Source organism: Caretta caretta, chromosome 11 (assembly GCF_965140235.1).
Source record: "Caretta caretta isolate rCarCar2 chromosome 11, rCarCar1.hap1, whole genome shotgun sequence".
Lineage (NCBI taxonomy): Eukaryota > Metazoa > Chordata > Testudines > Cheloniidae > Caretta > Caretta caretta.
The window spans coordinates 35986613-36009514 of NC_134216.1; the positions used below are offsets into that span (position 1 = coordinate 35986613).

General features: G+C 39.8%; 1 protein-coding gene across 4 annotated transcripts in view; it reads right to left on the bottom strand.

The window, feature by feature from the left end:
- Positions 1–22902, bottom strand: part of COBLL1 (cordon-bleu WH2 repeat protein like 1) — a 118408-nt gene that overhangs the window by 24706 nt on the left and 70800 nt on the right. For all 4 annotated transcript variants that reach the window (XM_075117894.1, XM_075117895.1, XM_048869876.2 and 1 more), the window contains 5 exons: positions 16848–17049; positions 14963–15191; positions 9915–9953; positions 5221–5318; positions 4867–5109 (listed from right to left, as the gene is read on the bottom strand). In XM_075117894.1, coding sequence (XP_074973995.1) covers positions 4867–5109; positions 5221–5318; positions 9915–9953; positions 14963–15191; positions 16848–17049 — 811 coding nt within the window. The remainder of the gene's footprint in view (positions 1–4866; positions 5110–5220; positions 5319–9914; positions 9954–14962; positions 15192–16847; positions 17050–22902) is intronic.

The following is a 22902-nucleotide window of genomic DNA, read 5'->3' on the forward strand; positions in this document are numbered from 1 at the left end:
TTAGCTCTCTTTGCCAGTGTGCACACAATATGAAAGCATCACAATACGCAAAGGTATAGGGCATCTGAGGAGAACTTTTTAGTTTATACATTATGTTGCTATGGCAGTCCTGTATGCATTTTAAAAAAAACTATTCAGTCTTCTTATCACTAGTTCAGCATCTCAAAAGATAGTTGCCATAATTTTGCCTGCCATTGTAACAGCTATTAGCCTGATACTGAAGTAACCTTGTAGTTCCACATCTCAGAGTGATTACTTTCAGGATCCCAGTGATAAAGAAATATGTTTCATCCCTGGTCACAGATGCCCATTCCTGTAGCAATTTTGATCACTGTCACTTGTCTATTTGACAGCATAATAAAATCCAGCAATGACATTCATTTTATGGTAGCAGAATCTACACTTGAGCCAGACCTGGGGGTCATCTTCAAAGGACTTTTGTTTGTGCTTCAATTAAGCAGCCCACTTCATAAAGTGGAATATGAAGGAGCAGCACTGGAATAAACAGGCTCACAAATCTCTCTTTTACTGATCATCCCTCCATAATTCAAGAACCCATTGACAGCAGAACTCTTGACCTTGTCAATACCCATGGAGTAAGATACCTTTCATTTATCAAGCTACCACCGAATAACGATTGTGTCTTAAAATAAGATGATATTTGTTCAAAAAATAGGATTTAATGCCAACTTCAAATAAGTTTGTCATGGTACTATACACATGTAATTTTTTTATTTGATAAATGTTGTTTAAAAAGAGGCTTAGTGAATATCTTTAGGGGAAAATATGGGGCAAAGTTTGCTTCAGTATGCATGTGACACTGTTGTGTGTGACACTGTTGACTGCTATTAAAGGACATCCTAACAAGATGGTGATTATTGACATATTAGGACAGTGCCACTTAGCTATTCACATGAAACAGCACAAGGTTCTCAGGTTGCCCTGAGAACAAGATGGGTTAGTCTTACATGGCATACCCCCACTAGATGTCAGTTACAAAGAGGACACTAATCAATTGCTTTCCACATCTATCAAGGAGAAGACAAAAAGTAACAGGCTTAATCCACCGCAAGGAAAATTTAGGCTAGATATTAGCAAAAACTCTCTCACTAGGTTGCAGAACCTACGTCAGTGGAGATTTTAAAGAACATGTTAGACGAACATCTGTCAGGAATGGTCTAGACATACACAGTCCTACCTCAACACAAGGAGGTAAATTAGATAACCTCTTGAGGTCCCTTCTAACCCTAAATTACTATGATTCTATACGCAGCTTTAAGAAATTATATAATGGGATGTGATACTGAGGATGGATAGGGCCTTCTAGGCAAATCAGCCTAGCAGGCAGCTGTATTTTGTGAAATATGATTAGTATGCATGGAAACGAGGCCAAATAGGAGAGCATTCTGGAACAAATTCTGCTCTCATTTCCACCCATGTAAATCTGGTTTTAAGGGAAATTTCTTAAATTTCTTAACTGGAGTTCTTCGAGATGTGGAGCCTATCTATAGTCCACTGTGGGTACACATGTGCTCCATGCACCTGAGACCAGAAGAAACCTACATGCAATGTCTGTTGGTCTGTGCCAGCGCCCTTGCTCTCCTCATGTTCTGTAACTAGGGTATAAATGGCAGTGCAGAGCAACCGCCACTCCAGTTCCTTCTCTCTCATGAATCCAATTATGATCGTGAGCAGAGGGGAAGGAGGACTGGTAGCAGAATACATATAGGGACCACACATCTAGAAGAACTCCAGTTACTATAAGGTAAGTAACTTTACTTTCTTCTTCGAATGCTGGTCCCTGAGTGTATTCCACTGTGAGCGACTGACAAGCACTAATCAAGAGGAGAGGCTCCAAGGAGGCAGGCAGTATAGAGGTTTGAAGGATTACTGCCCCAAAGGATGCATCATCTGTGGAGGCTTGAACTAAGGTGTAGTGTCTCATGAACATATGGATAGAACTCCATGTTGCTGCTTTGCAAACGTCAAGAAGAGCTACTCTTGAACCAAAACTACTGAAACTGCTGTCGTTCTATTAGAATAAGATCTCGCTACATGCAGGTGAGGGAGATGCTCCAACTGATAAAGTGGTATAGAGCAAGAGATCTACTTAGATATCCTCTGATGGCTTGTCCACTCACTCATTCCACTGTAGTAATGAACAATCTAGGTTACTTTCTGATTGGCTTTGTTCTTCGCAGGTAAAATGCTAATGCACGTCTCAGGTAGAGGGAATGAAGCCTCTTCTCCTCATTGGTGTCATAAGGCTTTGGGAAAAGACACAGATAAGCATATTGAGGGACATCTGCTTTTATGTTTAGGAGAGCCTGTCTCCTGTTCTCATAAAAAGTTCCCAGTGAAAGGTCTTTAGTTCTGCTCCATCCCACTCCTGAATCAAACATCATGGTGCTAAGAGGCGCACATCTCAACATACAGAGGAGTGCCCTGTCCCAGCTCTCACTTGGGCTGCACACTCCATGAGGCGTTTCCTAAGATGGAGTTCTCACATCTGTCAGGTTTGGGTAGGAAAGGAATGGCAAATACTGCACCTAACAGAAATATGAGCTTCTCTGAGGCAATAACGGCAGCGTTAGCCATCATAGCTGGAAAAAAACAGCAGATACAGGAGATGCAGCTTTTAAATCTCATTAACCTGGGCATAATCTAAATCCTGTACTGGGGGCCAAGGAGGCTCCCTGGGGGAACTAATTAACCACTACAGTGAATAAACTGTATGGACACTATATACAGTTAAAACTTTATAAAACTTTTGAAATATTTACAGGTTAAGGACAAAAGGCTCAGCTCTGGCACGGAGGTTCCAGGAGCTGGAGAGACAGTCAATCTGTACTGTCCCTTATATCTTCAGTACAGAGCATGAGGAGAGCAAGGGCACAAATATGGACCAACGAACACTGCTTCAAAGATTCTTATGGTCTCAGGTGCATGGAACACATGAATACCCACAATGGAATACACACAGGGAACAGCCTTCAAAAGATGAACTATGACTTCAGTGGAGTTACCCAGGATTTCCACAGGAGTAAACTGGTAGAATTTGGCCCATTAGGATTAATCAAGCATTAATGCACTTGACATAGCGAAGAAAACTGGGAAATACTGAAGTTGTACAATCACTGTGGGTTACTTTACTTCCATGTACCACCCTTTGTTTGTCTTTTCTGTTCAGACTGCAAACTCTTTTGGGCAAGGAGAGTTTCTTATTATATGTTTGTAAAGGGCCCAGTTCAATGGGGTCAACTCTTAATTTTATGTCCTGCAGGTGCTAATACAAATAACGAATTATAATAGTCACCATCAATGCCCCAGGATGTACTGATTTTAAAGGAACCACTTTCTTACATGTCACAGAAATTCTTCTCCTTGAACTCCTCCCCAGTGGCTAAGAAAATGTTTTGTTGTAAACCAGCACTGCTTGCAAATTTGATTAGACAGTGGAGTAATGCCTACTCTCCTCAGTAGATTTTTTTTTAAAAAAGTCTTTTCTTCACTGTTACTTTCAATGAAGAAGCAAGAAAAGATCAAGACAGACTGTTATTTAATTTTACACCGGTAAAGAGAAAAATATTTTTCTCCTCTTCAAATGACAAAGCTTCTCAGCCAAATATAAGACAACATTTAGAACTTCTGTTAAACAGCGCTCTCTTGTGGTTTTTTCGTGTTGACTGGAAATGAAAAGTATTGTGTACAGGATAATTAGACTAATGGTTCATTTGAGAATTTTTGTTTATGGGACTAGCATTCAGCAATTCATTTCATCCTTCTGGCATACCAGTAGTCTAATTTTTTTTAAAAAGAATGCCTTTTATTCCAGATTCAAAGCACAGTGCAAAATACAAATATGAAGTGTTTCAATTTACACTGACACTTTTAGCCTTGATCTTTAATTGGACTTCACAACTGACAATCTGTGCTTTACCAAGATATTACCCAATGCATTAATTTTCTCTCAAAATTTGTTGGAATGAGTTCAGTAATACACTCAGATAGCCTCTCTCATAACTTCATTCAAATGCATTACTATACAAGCAGACAATTTTATTAAGATAAAACTTTAGTTTAACATCCTTGTGCTTCCTGTAAGTTAAATGTAGTTCCCAAGAGTCCCATTTGTTTCTAATAATTTAGATTGGAAGACTGTTTAGAAGACTATTTTCTTCAACACCACATTAAACTGCATTTTACTACAAAGGACTAAGTGAGTCAATTTTAGAAATGACATAAAATCCCAATCCCCTGTGTAGTTAATGGACATATTAATGTAAACCATAATGTATGCAAACATATAAGCTATTAACTCAACAGAACAAGTTGAGGCTGGAACTCCTATTTATCACTCATACTGTTTAAAATGAAACATCCTTGTTACAAAATAGTGGTTTCATTTAAGCATATGTGCAGCACCAGTGACTTTAAAGTTAAGCAATCTACATGTCTTTGGAGGATCAGAGCCTTTGTCATGATTATATAAATCTTAACCATCGGATAAAAGCCAGATAGCAACAAATACTTTCTTCTTTCTAAAATAAATAAATAAATTTGACTTCTAAACTTACTCATATAAAAGTGTATTAATAGAACAATGGTTTATTTTATTCTGTTTTTTATAATACAGCCAATATTTTGGAACCATACAAAAATATTTAAAATCTATCCCTCAATTGATACAGTGTGAAATATTTCTTGTTTCACTACTATATGCTCAGAAAATAGGACTTTTTACTTACATTGTGTAACTATTTTTGTTCCAAGCCTCACCAGAAATACCACTGCCTCAGATACTCTTAATCAGTGAAACTTAATGGGGTGGGGAGATGGAGAAGAAAAAGTTTAACAATAGCTCACCTGTTCATTTTCATCAACACTACTAGATTTCACGACACAAGACGATGTGTATCTCACTTGGGCATGTGCAAGATCCTGTGGGACACTTTGAGAGGCAGGCATTGGAGGCAAGGGTGCTCTTCGCTTCTTTGGCATTTCAGATGGCAATGTATTAGAGTCGTACTGCTTGGAAATCGTGTTAGATCTGTTGATAAAAGTTGGCCTGGGTTTGCTCATCAGTGGAGTTGCTGGGGCACTGGCAGTCTTAAAAGGAGGGGAAGAGATAATCAAACATTCTGAAAGTATTTCAACCAGCAAACCTGACTGTTCTGAGAATATATTTAGACATATTTTGCTTAGAAAATGCCATCTTACTTGTTCTCGTTTCTTCTTACTTCGCTGAAAAAAGCTGAAAAATCCTTTATTTTCTTTCTCCTTCAAAGTACCTGGGTTTTGAGAAATTTGGCAGGAGCCTAAAACAGAAAATAATAATTCTAGACATTTATTGCATAGATTGTTTATGGTATGTTTGGTATATCCTTCCAGCAGGCTGGTAGCAGAGTGGGTAGTAGAGAAAAAATATTCTGTATGAGTAGTCTTTTGAAAGTACAATTTGAAAAAAGCTTCCTGACATTACCATGCTTTTTGCCTTAATTTTTCTCCTTAAGCAATCATAAATTAGCATGAATTTTACTTGCCAGGGATGTAAAGAGTGCTCCTCATTAGCACTGCACTAAATACGATCAATCATGTTAGAGAAGAATTTAATTGCGGTCAATTAAAATTTTAGACTTCCATGTACACTGCCAAGTTCCTGTGTACTTTATTCAGGTTCCTGAACAAAGAAGAAGAAAACTTGCTATGCATGCAGTGCTTCTAAATGAATATACCATTTTCAATTAAACACAAACTCATATATATATATATATACACACACACACACACCCCTAAATGAAGATGTGGCACAATGGTAACGCTCCGACATCTCAGTATGAAGATCATATCATAAACTAGGTCTGAGCCACTGGGAAAAAGCCACCAAATTCTTGCTAAACCTAGAAGCAGTGATTTTCACTCAGAATTAGGATTCTAGAAAGCAATTTATTACAATCTAAAGAGTCTTATGTCCTGTAGGAAAACTAAATGTTTTAAATGCACAAATATTGACAATCAATGCCACATACAGATGGGATGACTACAGGCTAATTGATGATCAACCACCCTGAGTGCATAGGGCATGTGGAGGGTGCAAGGAGCTCTTTCATTCTGTATTGCCTTTTGTTTTGGAGAAAGATCGTCCCCACAGATCATGTACCCTTTTAACTATCCAGCCCCCCTTAATTCATAGCTTCTTCATTCTGCAGACGACTAATAAAGGCACCGTTTGTGAACCACAGATGTAATATGTGCAGTGCACACATCCTAGGAGAGTAAAATCTCATGAACACATGGTGTGCTAAATCATGCACTCAGAAATCCACATTAAAATTGGATAGAGGACTATATAAACAGATTACAAGACAATAAGGTCTCTGGTTAAAAACCCAATAGGTACATTATGTATGCAGTTTTCCTCAGAACTACAAGGCAAGGTTGACAACTTGAGGCTAGGTTTGAAATACAAAGACATCGACCAAGTAGTGCTAACCACCATAAACGGTTTGAATTCCCTTGTTTAGCGTCGAAAATTACGATAAGGTCCACATTCATGTCACTTTCGCAAAACAAGCGTCACCTGCCTGATGGTGAGGAAGTTAATTATTATTATTGTATTAGAGTTTACGCAAGATCTCAACTATTTCCAAGGAAAGACAAGAAATCAACTATTGCCATTAAAAACAGTTCAACCACACGGATCCATTTAACCATATCCTGGACAAACCTTACTCAATTAAGTATTTTAAGAGCTCATTGTATTAAAATTGTGATTGTGTGTATTACTGCGGAATTATATGTAACTTGTCTAGGAGACCTAACCCCTTGTGAGCTTCGAAGGAATATTTTAAACAATGGGCTAAGACAACGAGAATGAACCTTTAAAAATTAAGGGAGTTTCCCCAGGAAATTTCTAGGGGGGTATGCAAATGAACCCCCTCCAATTGTGCAAGAACTCAGCCTTTTGAAGCCTTACCCTGAGTGGGAGCCTTTGTTTGGCTTACCTATTTATGGTGGCTTCAAAGATGAAGACAGGATAAAATAGTGGCTCCCAGAGTCATGAGGGGGCTAGTTCTAAGCAAAAGTTGTTATGAACTGGTGACTGCCAGAGAAAACCCCCTGTGTGGAGTTTGAAGGACTAATCACCAATGAGAGCCCAAGATCGGAAGTAGGGGTGATCTCTGGTAAGCTTATTAGAATGCAGGTAGGCTCTTCTATTGTTTTTAATATGTTTGACCAGTAATGCCTTTTAATTTAAGAATAAATTAAAAGTGCTTGCTTAGAAAGAGCTGTTTAGTAGCTTATAACTCTTGGCAGTTACACTGTTTGTCATCTCTGAGGAGAGAAGCAAAGCAGGCCTGCTTAGGCAGTCTGTCTTTTGGGGAATAACAAAGTGTTGGCAGGGAACTGTTCAGCCTGGAAATATCCTGATCAAAAGGGAGAGAAATGCAAGTCTCTGCCCAAGAGAGATGACAGCTGAGGAGCCTGCAGCCTAGAGTGGGTGCCCTTGCTGAAAGACAAAGGGGGAATACACGTGCAGTTGCCTTGAACTGTGGCACACACTATGTGTAATTTTCAGATATGGCTACAGCAAAATGTCTAAAGTTTTCTCAAAAGTTGTCATGGCTATAGTACTCAACAAGGGCTAGTGCCTTTGCTTGGTTTGAAAATAAGTACTTCGCTCCCCTATTTTTAAATGGGTCAGTTTAGCAAGACTTTGGAGTGTGAACCTCAGTTCGCTCATATTGGAGTGAATCTCCTGTACCTACAACACCACTGATGTTTTGGGGGATCACCCAGACGAGTAAGGGATTCTGTCACTTCCTGCCCTGTGACCTTGGGAGTGTTGATCAAGTGCTGCTATGGCTCAGATCCCTGACACCATTAGCCTGCCCACAGCACAACGTCTCATCCTGGCTTCCACCAGCCTAGTTACTCCTTGAAGGTAATACCTACAACCCTTCCAGTCCCAAGTCTCCCCAAATGTGTCCTCTCCAAGTTCTGAACTACTGGACACTTGGACCAATCACTCCATATCTGACCTTTCAGTCCCCATCCTCACAGGAAACCTGCACAACATCTTTAAAAGATGAGCCTGTGAACTTAAATTCAGAACTCTGCGGGACACTAAAAAACAAAGACTTAACAGAGACACTGGTTTTATGGTGCATTACACACCAGATGCCTGCTGACCCTCCTTTGTCCTCCGACTCCAGAAGTGTTAAGTGCCCACTTCATTTCAAGTGGTCTCTTACATCATGTGGGAACCCCTTAAACTTAATCTGTATTTAGATGTGACACTCTGGTTACTTTCTCCAGACCTGAGGAAGATTGCCTCTTTCACCCCCAGAAGTTGGTCCAATAGAAGAAATTACCTCACCTACTTTATCTCTTTAAACTCAGTACATATTGACTGGTTAAAAGAAGTCACAAGTTCTACTGTTAGACTCCTTGGCATATTTGTGTAGCTAACAGCTTTTGAGGTCCACAACACAAATAGTTCACAATTCTTTTCCTTTTATTATTGTTTTTCAAAAATAAAAACAATACAGGAAAATTAAATGCAAAACTTGTATGTATGTATGACCCATCTACTAACTTCTAAACACCACTGTAAAAAATTTCAGTACTTCTTGACTTCACTCCACTAAGTAAATTTTATTTCCAGAAAAAAAAGATTTTTTTCAAATATCTCATTCAAAAAACAGGTAAAGAATCATATATATATGGTATGAGTGTATATATTTTGCAGGACAGAGACAGGAAATTAGCAAATTTATTTTTTACAGTTTTAGTTACAATGCGAAGAGTTTGTAGATAAGTGTTCATTGTTATTAATTGCTAAATAAAACCTGTGTTCAGATGGAAGTAGCAATGAAAATCTCAAGCAAGCCTCACAATCTTATTGTGTACTCAGGGTAACGTTTAAGGTTGTTTAAGACTAAGAAAATGAACCTTCCAAAGCCAGTATTATCCTGTTACAGAGTTGCCTATAAAAAACAAAACAAAATAAAACACTTATGGGACATAAGGTACTCGTCATCACAAAGATGGGGCAAGTGGTCTCAGGGCAGCCAGTATGGTAGTAAGCACTGTGCTTAAAATATTCCAGAATAAGAGTGCCTCAGGGCAACTCTACACTTAAAATGCTGCATCAGCACAGCAACACCAATGCATCTGCGTTGCTCTAGCGCTTGAATGAAGATGCTCTATGCCGACAGAAGAGCGCTCACTTGTCAGCATAGTTAATCCACCTCCTCAAGAGGCACAGCTATGTGGGAGAAGCTCTACACGGGGGGAGGGGAGGTAAGGTTGGCACAACTACGTGGCTCAGGGGTATGGATTTCTCACATCCCTGAGCGACGTAGTTATACGGGTAGACCAGACCTTATTCTGAATTAAGTGTGTTCCACACATGAAGCTAAATCAGGAATAGTTGAATTCACACACTACCTTGTTACGGATTAACTTTCATGTGTAGACACACTCTTATTCATGGGAAGACTTTGCATAAAGAAAGGCTACCATTATGTTTATTTACCATCTGATTCAGCCAAGCAGTCCTGTTGAAATCAACAGGATACCTAACATTGTAAAACAGTCTTCAACATCAGTAACAGCAGCAGGATCAACCTTTTAGTAAAAATTTTTCAATCAGTGTTCAAGGGGCTTCTGAAGAACATTCTTTTGTGATGATCAAAGAACTACCCTAAATTAAAATTTATTGAAACGCTGTACGATAGGCAGTGTATCAACTTTTGTAATAATAATTTATGCAAATCTGACACATATTATAGAACATGAAGGTACCTGTCTACCTTGCAGTCTATAAATGGCAATGTCTGCGTGACAACTCTATCAGCTACAGTTTATATATGTGCTCCTATTTCAGTATCTAGCTCAGTAAAACTTACCTCGTAACGATGATAAATTGAAGTCAGCAGCTGGAGTGGCTAGAGAAAGAAAAATGGTAAATTAGTTATGATGATACTATTTATTAGATACTGAACTTAATTGTGGGTTGAGGGAAAGCTGTCAATTACATCTGAACACCCTCATCTGAGTTTCCAAAAACAAGAAAAGATAGCAGAACATAAGAACAGTCTTCCCTATGTAGAAGAGTAAATATCTTAGAATTATATCTAAAACTAACCACCACCTCAGAATTTGAACTAATATGACAGTGAAATGCACAAAAATTTATATCAAAGACCAGAGATGCCACCATCTGTTCATGTGCAGATTGTGTTCTAGACAGAGCAGATCATATTAAAACAAGCACATTTGTTAATATTTCCCATCAGTAGCAAATCATAACAATCCTCTAATAAAAATCAATCCACCCACCTTCCTGGATTGTTTCTAATTGAAAGGGAAGGGAAGGGAAGAGAAGGGAAGGGAATTCATTTTGGAGAAAAGTTCACCATAGGTGTTGGCTTCAGACAATTGCTGAAAGGATGCTGATTTTAATAACATTATAGCCCCAGAACAAACTTAAATAAAGCAACTGGTCATCCCTAACTAGGGGAATAGGTGTTAAATAGGAAGTTACAAAAATAAATAATATTTATGGTATTTTTTCTTTCTTAATTCTGACTATAACTAAATTGTCCGTTAAACAGAAAGCTGGAGTCTGGGAAACAGTTTTCAAGTTCAAATAACATAGATTTTTAATTTAGTCATTTAATCTGCCCCAAATTATTGACTTTTAGCACATGCATTCTCAAAATAAAAAAAAGTTAGGAATAGAGTCAGGGAAAGAACTCCAGACTAATTTTATTTTTTTGTCCAAAGTAGTAAATTGGTAGAAAATAGGTTGTTTCCTTCAATCAATACCTTTCTTGATCAAAGAGAGTCTTCACTGTAAGACATCATTCCCAAACTGAGTCTGTTACTCAGTCTGTGACTCAAATGAAAAAAAATAAGATATTCCACAAAGGACCTCATATCTTTTGCTTGGGAAGGTCAGGAAGCATACAATACAGAATAAAAACTCTTTAAATTTGGAGATGGGTCTTTGTGATTTCTGATCTATGTGTGTTTTTGTTTTCGAAGGGGGAAAAAAAATAGGAACAGTTAACCTGTAGATAAACTGGTTATTTTTATTGTATTTCTGTCCTAAAACAAACTTTTGCTTACAAATCGCAGTATAATAAAAAGTAGAGCTGAGCAAAATATCGGATTTCTATCCCAACGGAAATTTCGAAATGTCAACATTTGCTTTTGTCCCAAAATGGGATGAAAAATTAAATTTAAAATTTTTTCACACCATGAAATTCTGTGGACAATTTCAATTCGTAAATGATGAAACATTTTGTTATTACATTTTTGATTGACATGAAACATTCAAACATTCCAAAGATTAAAACGTAGTATTTTTGTTTGTTAAAGTAACTCAAATAATTTTGTTTTGACTTATTTCAACATTAAAACATTTCTCCAAGGCACATAGCCCTAGTGGGAGTTGTCGTTCTGGGCCCCATTCCCTTTTATAGACAAGGCTCCTTTGTTGGACTACATCTCCCGAGAGGTGAAAGTAAGCCGGTCCAGGGTACCAGCAAGAACCGTACACCAGCAACCGTACCGGCTTTCCCAGGCCAGCGATTTAAAGGGTCTGGGGCGCGCGGAAGGGGCCAGAGCCCCAGGCCCTTTAAATTGCCACTAGAGCCCCGCTACCGGAGCCCTCAGGTAGCGGAGGTGGCCGGGAGCCCCGGGGCTTGAGTGGCGATTTAAAGGGCCCATGGCTCCGGCTGCTGCGGGGAGCCCCAGGCCCTTTTAATTGCCACTGGAGCCCCAGGTACTGCAGCGGCTGGGGGCTCCGGTGGCAATTTAAAGGGTTCAGGGCTCCGCTGTGGCAGCGGTGGCCGGAGCCCCGGACCCTTTAAATCACCACCCGAGCCCCGCTGCTGGAGCCCCGGCTTAGGGGCAGCAGCCTGGGGCTGCGGTGGTGATTTAAAGGGCCAGGTGCTCCCGGCCACCACTACCGCAGTGGAGCCCCAGGCCCCTTAAATCTCCACCAGAGTCCCGGGGCTCCCAACCACCTCCACAGCTGGTAGCACCGGCAGCGATTTAAAGAGCCTGGGGCTCCCACCCGCCACTACCACAGCCGGAGCCCCAGGCCCTTTAAATCTCGTTTTAAAGGACCCAGGGATTTTAAAGGCCACGCCCCTTCCGGTTGAGGCACCGCTCCCTGCTCAGGACTCCGGTGTACTGGTAAGTCCTTTAAGTTACTTTCCCTCCTGCATCTCTCATAATACACACACTCACGTGAGTCCCATGATGTAAGCCACAACTCAGTCAGAAGGAAATCTCTTATGGGAGATGCATCCTCCAGAGAGCCACAGGGGAGAATGGGGGCGGGAACTGCAACTTCCATATGGCAATGAGGCATCAGGAAATGCAGTTTTAATCTTTTGCTGAACTGATTCAAAACTAAACGTTGTGGGTTAGTTCAGAAAATTGAAGATTATTAATTGGGTTAAATTATCCCAAAATAAAATATTTCATTTTAATTTTTCCACTGGAAAAATAATTCTGATTAAAGATTCACAACCAACTCTAAATAAAAGCTGTTATTTCAGATACTGCTGACTGGTGTATCTGGGAAGCAAACAGAGATAAATGTCTTTGAAATAAAACATACCAAGTGATGATTCTATGGCAGAGAGGAAAATCTGCATTATGTCAAATGCAGGGATAATGACTATAGAAAGAAGGTACATAGCACTAGTCCAGGGAAGCCTAGCTACATCACAAGAGCCAATGCTCACAGAACATGTTAACGTGAAATCTCTCTGAGAAAGTCTTTGTAACAGACTACAAAAAAAATTAAGGAGTCCTTTGTAAAAGATGGACTTCTGGGTAAGGCATGGGATTGGAAGTTAGATGTGTGTGAGCAAAGGCAAATCACTTCCCTGCCTTCTGTCTCAATTTGACCATCATTGAAGTGGAGATAATACTTCTTGATTCACAAGCCATTAATGAACTAAGCCACCCCCTACCCCTGTGAAGTGCTCACATCCTACACTAATAAGTACCATATAAATTCATACATTTTGTTAAATTAATATGCTGTTAGGTAGCTGGTCATCTGACCCTGATGGATTATAAACAAAGAAATAATTACTTCCTTGCTGATTTTGCCCTTTCCCATATAGCAAGATGTGACAATTATGGGAATCTCTCTATGTACAACTTAATTCTGTTTGATATTGGGCACCCTCTATGTTTGTCCATGTGAGACTGAAAACTCCATTTTGAATGTAGGGCTGTTTTTCTTCTCTGCTATCTTTTGACATTCATGTTGGACTGAAATTCTGGAACGGGGCTTACAGATCTGGTCTTTGAAAGAGACTGTCATTAAAGGCTATTAATTAGTGAACAGACCTGGCCCACATAGAATAGAATAGTTGAAGGCTGGGGTAAGTGACTTTGCTCCAACTTCTCTGCAGAGGACTGGGATTTGGAGAGTGGAATTTCCCCAGCAGCAGAAAAAAGGAACCAGGTGTTGCTGGTGAGACATATAAAGAAACACATAGAGCAATAGAGAGGAAGCTTTGGGCAGGAGACAGGAATAGAAGGATATGCTTTCATAGCAGGGGGGTTCTGTTTAACTGTGGGACCAACTGAGGAAGAGAAAAGCCAGCTGATGAACAGGGTGGAAGATAGACTCTATGATTGAGAGAAGTCATGTGTAAAAGGGCAGGAGGAGAGGAGGAGTCCAGGATGACTCTGGGCTATGTCCAAAGAACACTCCAGAGGAAACTGTAAGGCAGTGAAGTGACTGGGCAGGTGTGTTTACTATTTTTGTCTAGATCTCTATATTTCTTGTGTTAACTAAAGTAAAGAGTAATGATGATTAGAAAAATTAGCAAAGCATTTCTGAGTGAACTGTAAACCCATAGCTCCCACATGGCTGGAGTTCCAAGAGAGGGTATACTTAAGCTACAGGAGAGCCTGAGGGGTCAAGTATTGATCCAGGAGGTCCCATTTCTGTGAAAGGGTAACAAACAGAAACTATGCCTTGGAAGTGTGCCAGGGGTTTCACCTACACCGCTGTAAAGACTCATAGCATGCCCATGGGTGGCCCAAGGGAGCTGACAAAGGCTCGCAGGACTTAGGCTGTGGGGCTAAAAATTGCAGTGTAGACATTCGAGCTCGGGCTGGAGCCCACGCTCTGAAACCCCCTAAGGAGGTCTAAAAGCCTGGGCTCCAGCCCAAGCCCGAACTTCTGCACTGCAATTTATTGACCCACACTCTGAGACTTGATGCCGTGAGTTTTTATTGCAGTGTAGACATATCCAGAGAGACCAAAGCAAAAGATAGGGCCACAGCCGACTTAGATCAAGGGAAGATTAGGAGATCTGGGTCTAGTGTGCAGCCTGGTGAGCGTCCAGCAAAGAGAGCACTATCAGGACTGTGTGAGACAAGACACTGAATTTTCTTTGGGGCTTGAATGGGGCTAAAACTGACACAGTGTTTTTAAAATAATAATATATTGTACACACTTTTGCTTAGTCATTTTAGCCCTCTTCTCCAAAACAATAACTGTTTATACTGACAGGTTTCAGAGTAGCAGCCATGTTAGTCTGTATCCACAAAAAGAAAAGGAGTATTTGTGGCACCTTAGAGACTAAACAAATTTATTTGAGCTGTAGCTCATGAAAGCTTATGCGCAAATAAAATTGTTAGTCTCTAAGGTGCCACAAGTACTCCTTTTCTTTTTGTTTATACTGAGGAATTTTATATAGAAGTTCTCTTCCAGAAGTTTATGAAAATTAAGTTTTAGGTGGCCGTTAGGTGGGTTTGGTTCTATAGCAGAATGAATGAAGAACATTACGAAGTATCTAGAAGGAAATTCATTTCTCTAGAACACATGAAATCATAGATGTACAATATTTTTTTAAATAACATTTCCTGTGTACATACCTTTGTTGAGAAACTATATATACAAATATCTTACCTTTACTGACATCCATTGCATATAATTCCCTTAGTCCAACATCATTAAGAGATTTTGTTACATCAAGGGGCTCCTGACACTGGTAGTTCTTCAGCAATACAGTGTGCAAAGGATCAAACTCACATTTGCTACAGATAATCGGTATGAATTCATGAAGAGGCTCATGTGGACTCACTCTCACTACAGTCTTCTGTGTTTTCTTGTAGTTTACTACCACTCTTACCGTTTGCTGAAAAAGAAAATACAAACTCTATTAAGTAACATTCAAGGATACCGACAGAGAAAAACCTAAATTGTTACACAAACAGAATGTTGCAGCAACCATAGAAACTCCCCTGCTTCCCCTCCCCACCCAATAAGGGCTGTTTCACCATTGTTACAGTTTTATCAATATTACAAAGAGAACTCTGTAAGAAAAGTGTGAACAGATTTACCCTCTCACCAAGAAAAAAAAAAAAAGGAAACGCCTGATTGATAGAATATCAGTTTTGGCTCATGCTTGGTCTACTCTTAAAAGTTATGTCAACATAGCTACGTAGTTCAGGGATGTTGACCAAAATAGATATCCTGACCTAAGATGTAGCTATGTTGATCGAAGAATGTTTCTGTCAATGCGGCTACTGTCATTCAGGGCCATAGTGTTCCTACACCAATGGAAAACCCTTTTCTGTTGGCATAGCCTGCCTCTACACTACAGAGTTATGTTAGCATAACTACAGTGATGTAGCTATGCCAATAATAGTCTCCGCTGTGTAGACTTAAAGTTACAATTCACTTAAGCATAAGTTAGAAAGGAGGAAATAGAATGAGGAAAAAATTAATTCTGTACTTTTTGAGAGCTTCATAAAAATGATACAAGAGTTTATTTTCTATTTCCCATAGCATGAGGAATATCCCTCATTTACACATCTGAACTGAAAAATTCTCAAAAGATGGAGCAATAACATGCAGCGCACATATTAAATGAAATATACGTAATTTGTAATCAGAAGGGTATATAAGTTATAGAAGTCCAGATAATGACTTATGAGCAATGGATTTTCAGTTTATGAAAAGGATGCTATATGTATGTACAGTTCTGCTGCTCATAGAGCATCTTTAGAGTTTATCAAAAGATACTTTCATGGAGGAGATTTGTAACTTTATATTGTACTTCAGATTGTTGCATATAATTATTTACATTCCCAAAAGAACAAACAATTAGATTCACATCATTGTAAAATTCCAAAATCATCTAAACCCTGGAGTTACGGACTAAAGCCTAATCTCCATGTAATGGTATATAGTGATGCCACCAGGCCATGATCTGAAAATATATTCTATTGAGAAATTGCATTTAACATAAATCACATTTAGATAAAAACAATCTGCAATGGTAGACTACAATCAGAAGATGTAGAGTACTTAATCCAGGGGTGGCCAACCTGAGCCTGAAAAGGAGCCAGAATTTACCAATGTACATTGCCAAACAGCCACAATAATATGTCAGCAGCCCCCCATCAGCTCCTCCCCCATACTGCCAGTGCCTCCCATCCACTCTGCCGATCAGCGCCTTCCACTCCCTCCCCACACCTCCCGATCAGCTGTTTCATGGTGACTCTGGGCGGTGAAGGGGGGAGAAGCAAGGGTACTGCAGGCTCAGGGGAGGGGGCAGGAAGGGGTGGAGGGGGGACAGAGCCTGTGGCAGACCCAGGGGTTGAGCAGTGAGCACCCCCCGGCACATGGGAAAGTTGGCGCCTGTAGCTCCAGCCCTGGAGTTGGTGCCTATACGATGAGCTGCATATTAACTTCTGAAGAGCCGCATGTGGCTCCCGAGCCACAGGTTGGGCACTCCTGACTTAATCTCTCTCTCTTCAGATAACACCACCATTGGTATAATTCTTACCTCCGGCATTATAGGAGTGGGCTTTTTCTTATCCATATGTTTTGGCTTTAAAATCACCTTGTCTACTTCAAGCATTCCAATTGGTGTGTTGGGTTTGAATTTAATCTGTCTCTTCTCTGCTGACATCAGGTCTATGGTATAGCTTGATGGATTTAAATGATACTGTGCACAGAGAAAAATCAGCAAGTCCATCATGGGTGTGCTGTTAAATAAATAAAAGGGGGGGGGGGCGGTAGGGGGTTATAATACCTTATGATCCTTTACAACCATTATATAGGCCACAAAACAAAGTGCATTTCTGAACATTAGCAAAAATCATCTCTGCTATCCTAGACTAAATAATTACAGTCAACACACCCACTTTGTAATTGTATTCTTAGATGTTGTAGATATTACTTAAAAAAAAAGGCACCTTTAATATGCACATATACTTACAGAGCTACTGTACTCCTGAAAGAGGCAATCTGCACAGAGGTGGCGCAAAATAGTGCATTTCTGAGCGTGAGAGGTGTTTTTGCCTCCTGACTTGCAATACAACATGGGTTTTGGCAGTGGTGGTGATTGGACAGCTGGTATAGTTTATGGTCCATTTTTTCAAAATGACTCATGATTCTGATGTCCAACTTGACGTACTTAAAAGGGGTCCAATTTCCAGAAATCTAAGCTCCTGCCCTCTGAAAAGTCATCTTTTAAGATGTCTCAAATCAGGCAACCAAAATGACTAGTCCTTTTGAAAATTTCGGCACATATGTTTAATGTATGGTATAGCACCTAGAAAATACACACTTGGAAACAGATTTCTGGAGAAGGAAAAAGGTGCCAAAGCATACCCACTCATAACAGTAAAGTTCCCGACTTGTGGGAGCAGGATAATTAGATATTTGAACCTCAGTAACAAATTACTTGCTATGGCCATATAAAAATATCACTGTGAATCTAATAAAGAACACTTTCAAAGTCTATTTGCAGTTATTCATAATTTGGATTTTCCCCAAAACCAGCCTGATCTTGGCACACAATGAAACTATTTCAACTAACTCTTTACTTTACTTATTCCTTCCTGTTTCTACACAAACATACAATGGTGTAAAGAACACAAAACATTACATTTTTCCCAAGAACTTTGAACTGGAAACTTTAACTCATACATTGTATTACGATTAGATATACTGTACAAATAAAATGGCTATATAAGCCAAACTGTGCTCTTCTCCCCCACTCCTCAATATATTCCCAAATAGGAGCAGAGATGACTTCATAAAAAGAGAGAGCAACAAAGTTGCATCAGAGGGCTTTCACATACTGCATACATACTATATATAAAAGTTACACAATAAAAACTTTTCTAAAAGAACATTAAGGTTGCAGAGTCGAACACTCAGAAGTTAATAAATGCCAGAATTAAGGTTGCCTGAAAAATCATCGGAGGAAGAGAAACCACCACAACCACCATCCCTCATCCACAAACACAGAATACCCAATAGCCTGGCTCTATAGCCCGTTGGTTAGGGCACTAACCTGGGATTTTCATATTCCAGGCCAGAGCCATAACTACCAGGCTGTAGAGTTTCAGAGACATATTTACATCCACCCTGGAGCGAAGAAAACTTCCCATAGAGATTTTAATCATAATCCAGTATCAGAGGGGTATCCGTGTTAGTCTGTATCCACAAAAACAACATGGAGTCCGGTGGCACCTTAAAGACTAACAGATTTATTTGGGCATAATTTCAAGCCCAAATTAATGGTGTAAAATTTGCAAATGAATTGTAACTCTGCAGTTTCTCTTTGAAGTCTGCTTTTGAAGTTTTTTTGTTCAAGTATAGCTACTTTTAAATCTGTTATAGAATGTCCAGGGAGACTGAACTGTGATTGAAGTGTGAAGGGTGATTTCTGATTTGTGTCCATTTATTCTTTTACATAGAGACTGTCCGGTTTGGCCAATGTAAATGGCAGAAGGGCATTATTGGCACATGATGACATATATCACATTAGTAGATGTTCAGGTGAATGAGCCCCGATGGTGTGGCTCATGTGGTTGGGTCCTGTGATGGTGTCACTAGAGTAGATATGGGAACAGAGTAGGCCACAGGGTTTGTTACAGGGACTGGCTCCTGGGTTAGTGTTTCTGTGGTGTGGTGTGTTGTTGCTGGTGAGTATTTGCTTCAGGTTGGGGGGCTGTCTGTAAGCAAGGATTAGCCTGCTTCCCAAGGTCTGTGAGAGTGAGGAATCATTTTCCAGGATAGGCTGTAGATCGTTGATGATAATAATCCAGACACACAAAGGGGCCGAAGTAATGCTGCACAGGCAAACTTAATTCTGGCATTTCCTAACTTTTGAGTTGATTGCAACCTTAATGTTCTTTGCCATGCTTTTTTTAAAACATAGTAATATTATATATTAGTGCAGGAAGTGGAAAAGCTGTGGTTTATTTCCTCAGCACCAGCTTGCTATACACACAACCTTGTGGTGAAGGGATTAATTCATTAGCATTGGAACATAACTTACATTTCTAGGACCATATCAGAGGAAATATAGGATGTTCAATTGAAGTTAAAACCCATACACATTCCCAAAGCAATCATGAAACTGAGCAGACTTTGAGGCAGTGTTGTCTAGAATTTTGTCCTGGACACAATTCTGTGAATAAAACTATTTTGAAGGAGAATAGGTACCTTAAATTCATCTTCACAAACATAAGACACACAGAAAGACTGGTCTTTGCTTAGTAGAGACTGAACATAAGTAATAGGAGGATGTTTTTAATGCCATGATTTAATTTTTAACTTTTAAAATTAACCCAGGTTATGATTCCTATATTTAAACTACTTCTTGCTGGTTCTAGCACTGCTTATTTCCTAAGCAAGCTTCATTCAGGCTTCGGGGCTGGAATCATAGCCCTGGACACACAACAGAACAAGCACACTTTCAAATGTTGGAATTATTCAAAAGAACTTACTCCTAAATTCAGGATCATGTTAGCAGAGGGATGCTTTACAGTCCATCTGCCACCATTGAGCGCTAGGATATTATAGGCTAAATTCTGCTCTATTTTTATGTTTATTCTTTCCTCTTCATCTCCTAGAGGAATGTCTCATTACCTGCTTAAGCAGCAGGAGGCAGCACTTGCCTGGAAAAAATGAATCTGATTCAAAAGCATCAAGTAGCCTTCAATCTTGTACTGGGTTTGTGTAGGAGGATGGAAAAAACTTCTGTGCCTTCATCCCGTCAGTACATGCCCGCCTGAGGGGTGCAGTAAGAAACTCATCTGTAAGCTCTTCACAAGATCAATTACATTTCCACTCAGGGAAACCATTCCTGAGCACTGATCTCACCCTTTCCCCTTCACACATCATTTTCTTTCCCACTGGCAGGAAGGAAGAAAGAAATTGCTGTCCTCTTCCTTGTGCTCCCACCCTTCGAGAAGAAGTAGTCTCTCCCACCCAAGTGATCACTGATAAAACTTTGCAGAGGACCCAAAAACTGGGGGAGTGGCAAATAATGAAGAGGACCGTTCACTGATTCAGAGCAATCTGGATCGCTTGGTACACTGGGCAAACAATGTGTGTTTTAATAAGGCTAAATGTAAATGTATACATCTAAAAACAAAGAATACAGACCTTACTTTCAGGATGGGGGCGACTGCGAAAAAGATTTGGTGGTTGTGGTGGATAATCAGCTGAACATGAGCTCCCAGTGTCACACTGTGGCCAAAAGAGCCAATGCAACCCTGGGACGCACAAACAGGCAAATCTCAAGTAGGAGTAGAGAGGTTATTTTTATCTCTGTATCTGGCATTGGTGTAACTGCTGCTGTAATACTGTGTCCAATTCTGGTGCCCAAAATTCAAGAAGGAAGTTTATAAGTTGGAGAAGAGCCATAAGAACGATTAAAGGATTAGAGAACATGCCTTCTAGTGACAGAATCAAAGTTCTCCATCTATTTATACTGAACAAAGAGAAGGTTAAGGGGTAACTTGATTAGAGTCTATAAGTATATACATGCAAAACAAATATTTAACATTGGGCTCTTCAATCTAGCAGAGAAAGGTATAACACAATTCTTGTAGCTGGAAATTGAAGACAGATAAATTCAGACTGGAAATAAGGTGTAAAATTTTTAACAGTGAGAGTTATTAACCATAGAAACAATTTACCAAGAGTCCTGGGCAGGTTCTGCATCACTGACAATTTTTAATTCAAAATTGGAAGTTTTTCTAAAAGATACACTCCTGGAATGATTTTGAGGAAGTTCTCTGGCCTGTGTTACACAGGGGGTCAGATTAGATGATCACAATGGTCCCTTCTGGCCTTGGAATCTATGAATCTAAGTGGATAGAAGGAAAGAGGATGGGCTGCTGAGACTGACCATTACATTCTCATCTCCCTATGGCTGAACAAGAACGGAGACAGCGGCTCCATCAGCTCAATGGCTCCCAGCTTATAGAGAGAAAAATCTATTCATTTTATTTAAAAGGTTGGTAACTAAGCACAGACTCTAGCTCTACCGGCTGGGCATCCCCGGTCCTGGTGTTGCAGGTGGGAGACAAGAGCAGAGACAAAGATCTCCTCCTTTACATATAAAGGGAACTATATTTTAGGCACAAAAAAATCCATTTCCCTGAACCTCTCCAAAATCCTAAACCCCAACTCAGTCCACGTTGGGATGATCCAAGTGAACAACAGTGGGCTTCATTTGGAGTAGGGAAAAGGGGCATGAAGAAGTATTTCACAAAGCTTCCAAGATTTAATGCGGGGAGAATGCTAATGTTCAGAGCACAAAGGTCCTCCTTGCTCTTATGTGCAGGTCTTTTTAGGCTGCTACTGTGGCTTAAACAAATGTTGCTTCCAGCTACATCCCCCCGATTTATGATACCATAATCAAAATCTTAACCTTTAAAAGTGGATTTTGAAAGCAAACATATGAAGCAGGATTTGGCAATATCCTATTTCTGCACAGTGTCTGAAACAAAAAGAAGCCAGCCACATTCTGTAGTACAGGTGACATCATCTCTCAATATTTTCTTCATTGCTAACACTAATGGGAATACTGGCTCACAAACTGGAAAAAAATATTACGAAGAAAGTTGAAATAAATTCAGTAAGAGAGGTCTTTGCTACAAGAAACTTTAGGCATCTGATTACCCCACTGCTATGTATTTGTCAGCCCAGATGTCCTAACACAAAAAGAAGAAATTAGCTCTGTGAACTTTACTGACATAAAATTATATATATTTGAATCATGTACAACCTTTTATTGAAGACAGCTTCATTGTAATATTAGGAGTTTCAGTGCCATAACTTTTCAGCCACATCTGCTTTCTACCTTTCTAACCAAAGCTTAAATAAATGTGATTCTCCATTAAAAACACATTAGAAGAACATTAAGGTTGAAAAATCAAGCATTCTCAAGTTAGTAGATGCACCCAAGACCATTCCTGAATCCCCAACTCTTATCCTCACCTCTTTGCAGTCAATGTAGGCTGTTCCTCCTTCTACCCTTTACATGCCTGGGCAACAGTAAGGGGAGCATGACAGCACAGGTATAGGAGAGTCTCCTGACCTCATTTCTAGTGTCTGGTACCATAGCAGAGCCAGACTAACAGACACACTAGTTGCACACACAAAAATGCTTGTTCAGTCCTGGGCTGGAGCATGCTCAGTGAGCTCTATGAGGGCTGAACGTGGTTAGCGTGGCTCATATAAAACTCTGTGAAGATAGAGCATGCTCAGTGTAGAAAGAAAGAATGTCTGGAAAATTTAGCTGCCAGCCTCTAACAAACCTCTACCAAGCATGTGCAAACAGTGATTTACACAGGTATGTAATCTGGCTCAATTTGGATAGATTTTAATAGGGATAGCCAAAAAGGCACCTCCCTGACCTAGGGCAACCTCACTGCCAGATATCAAGTCCCTGCTCCACAGTCTAGAAGCACTACAGCTTCTCAGGAAATAATCGTAAGAATTTTTCAAAGTTGGCTAAAAATTTATTTTTCCTTAACCTCATTCTCCAAAATTGCTGAACCTTTTTGCTGAAACTTTCCAAAGCTTCAGCC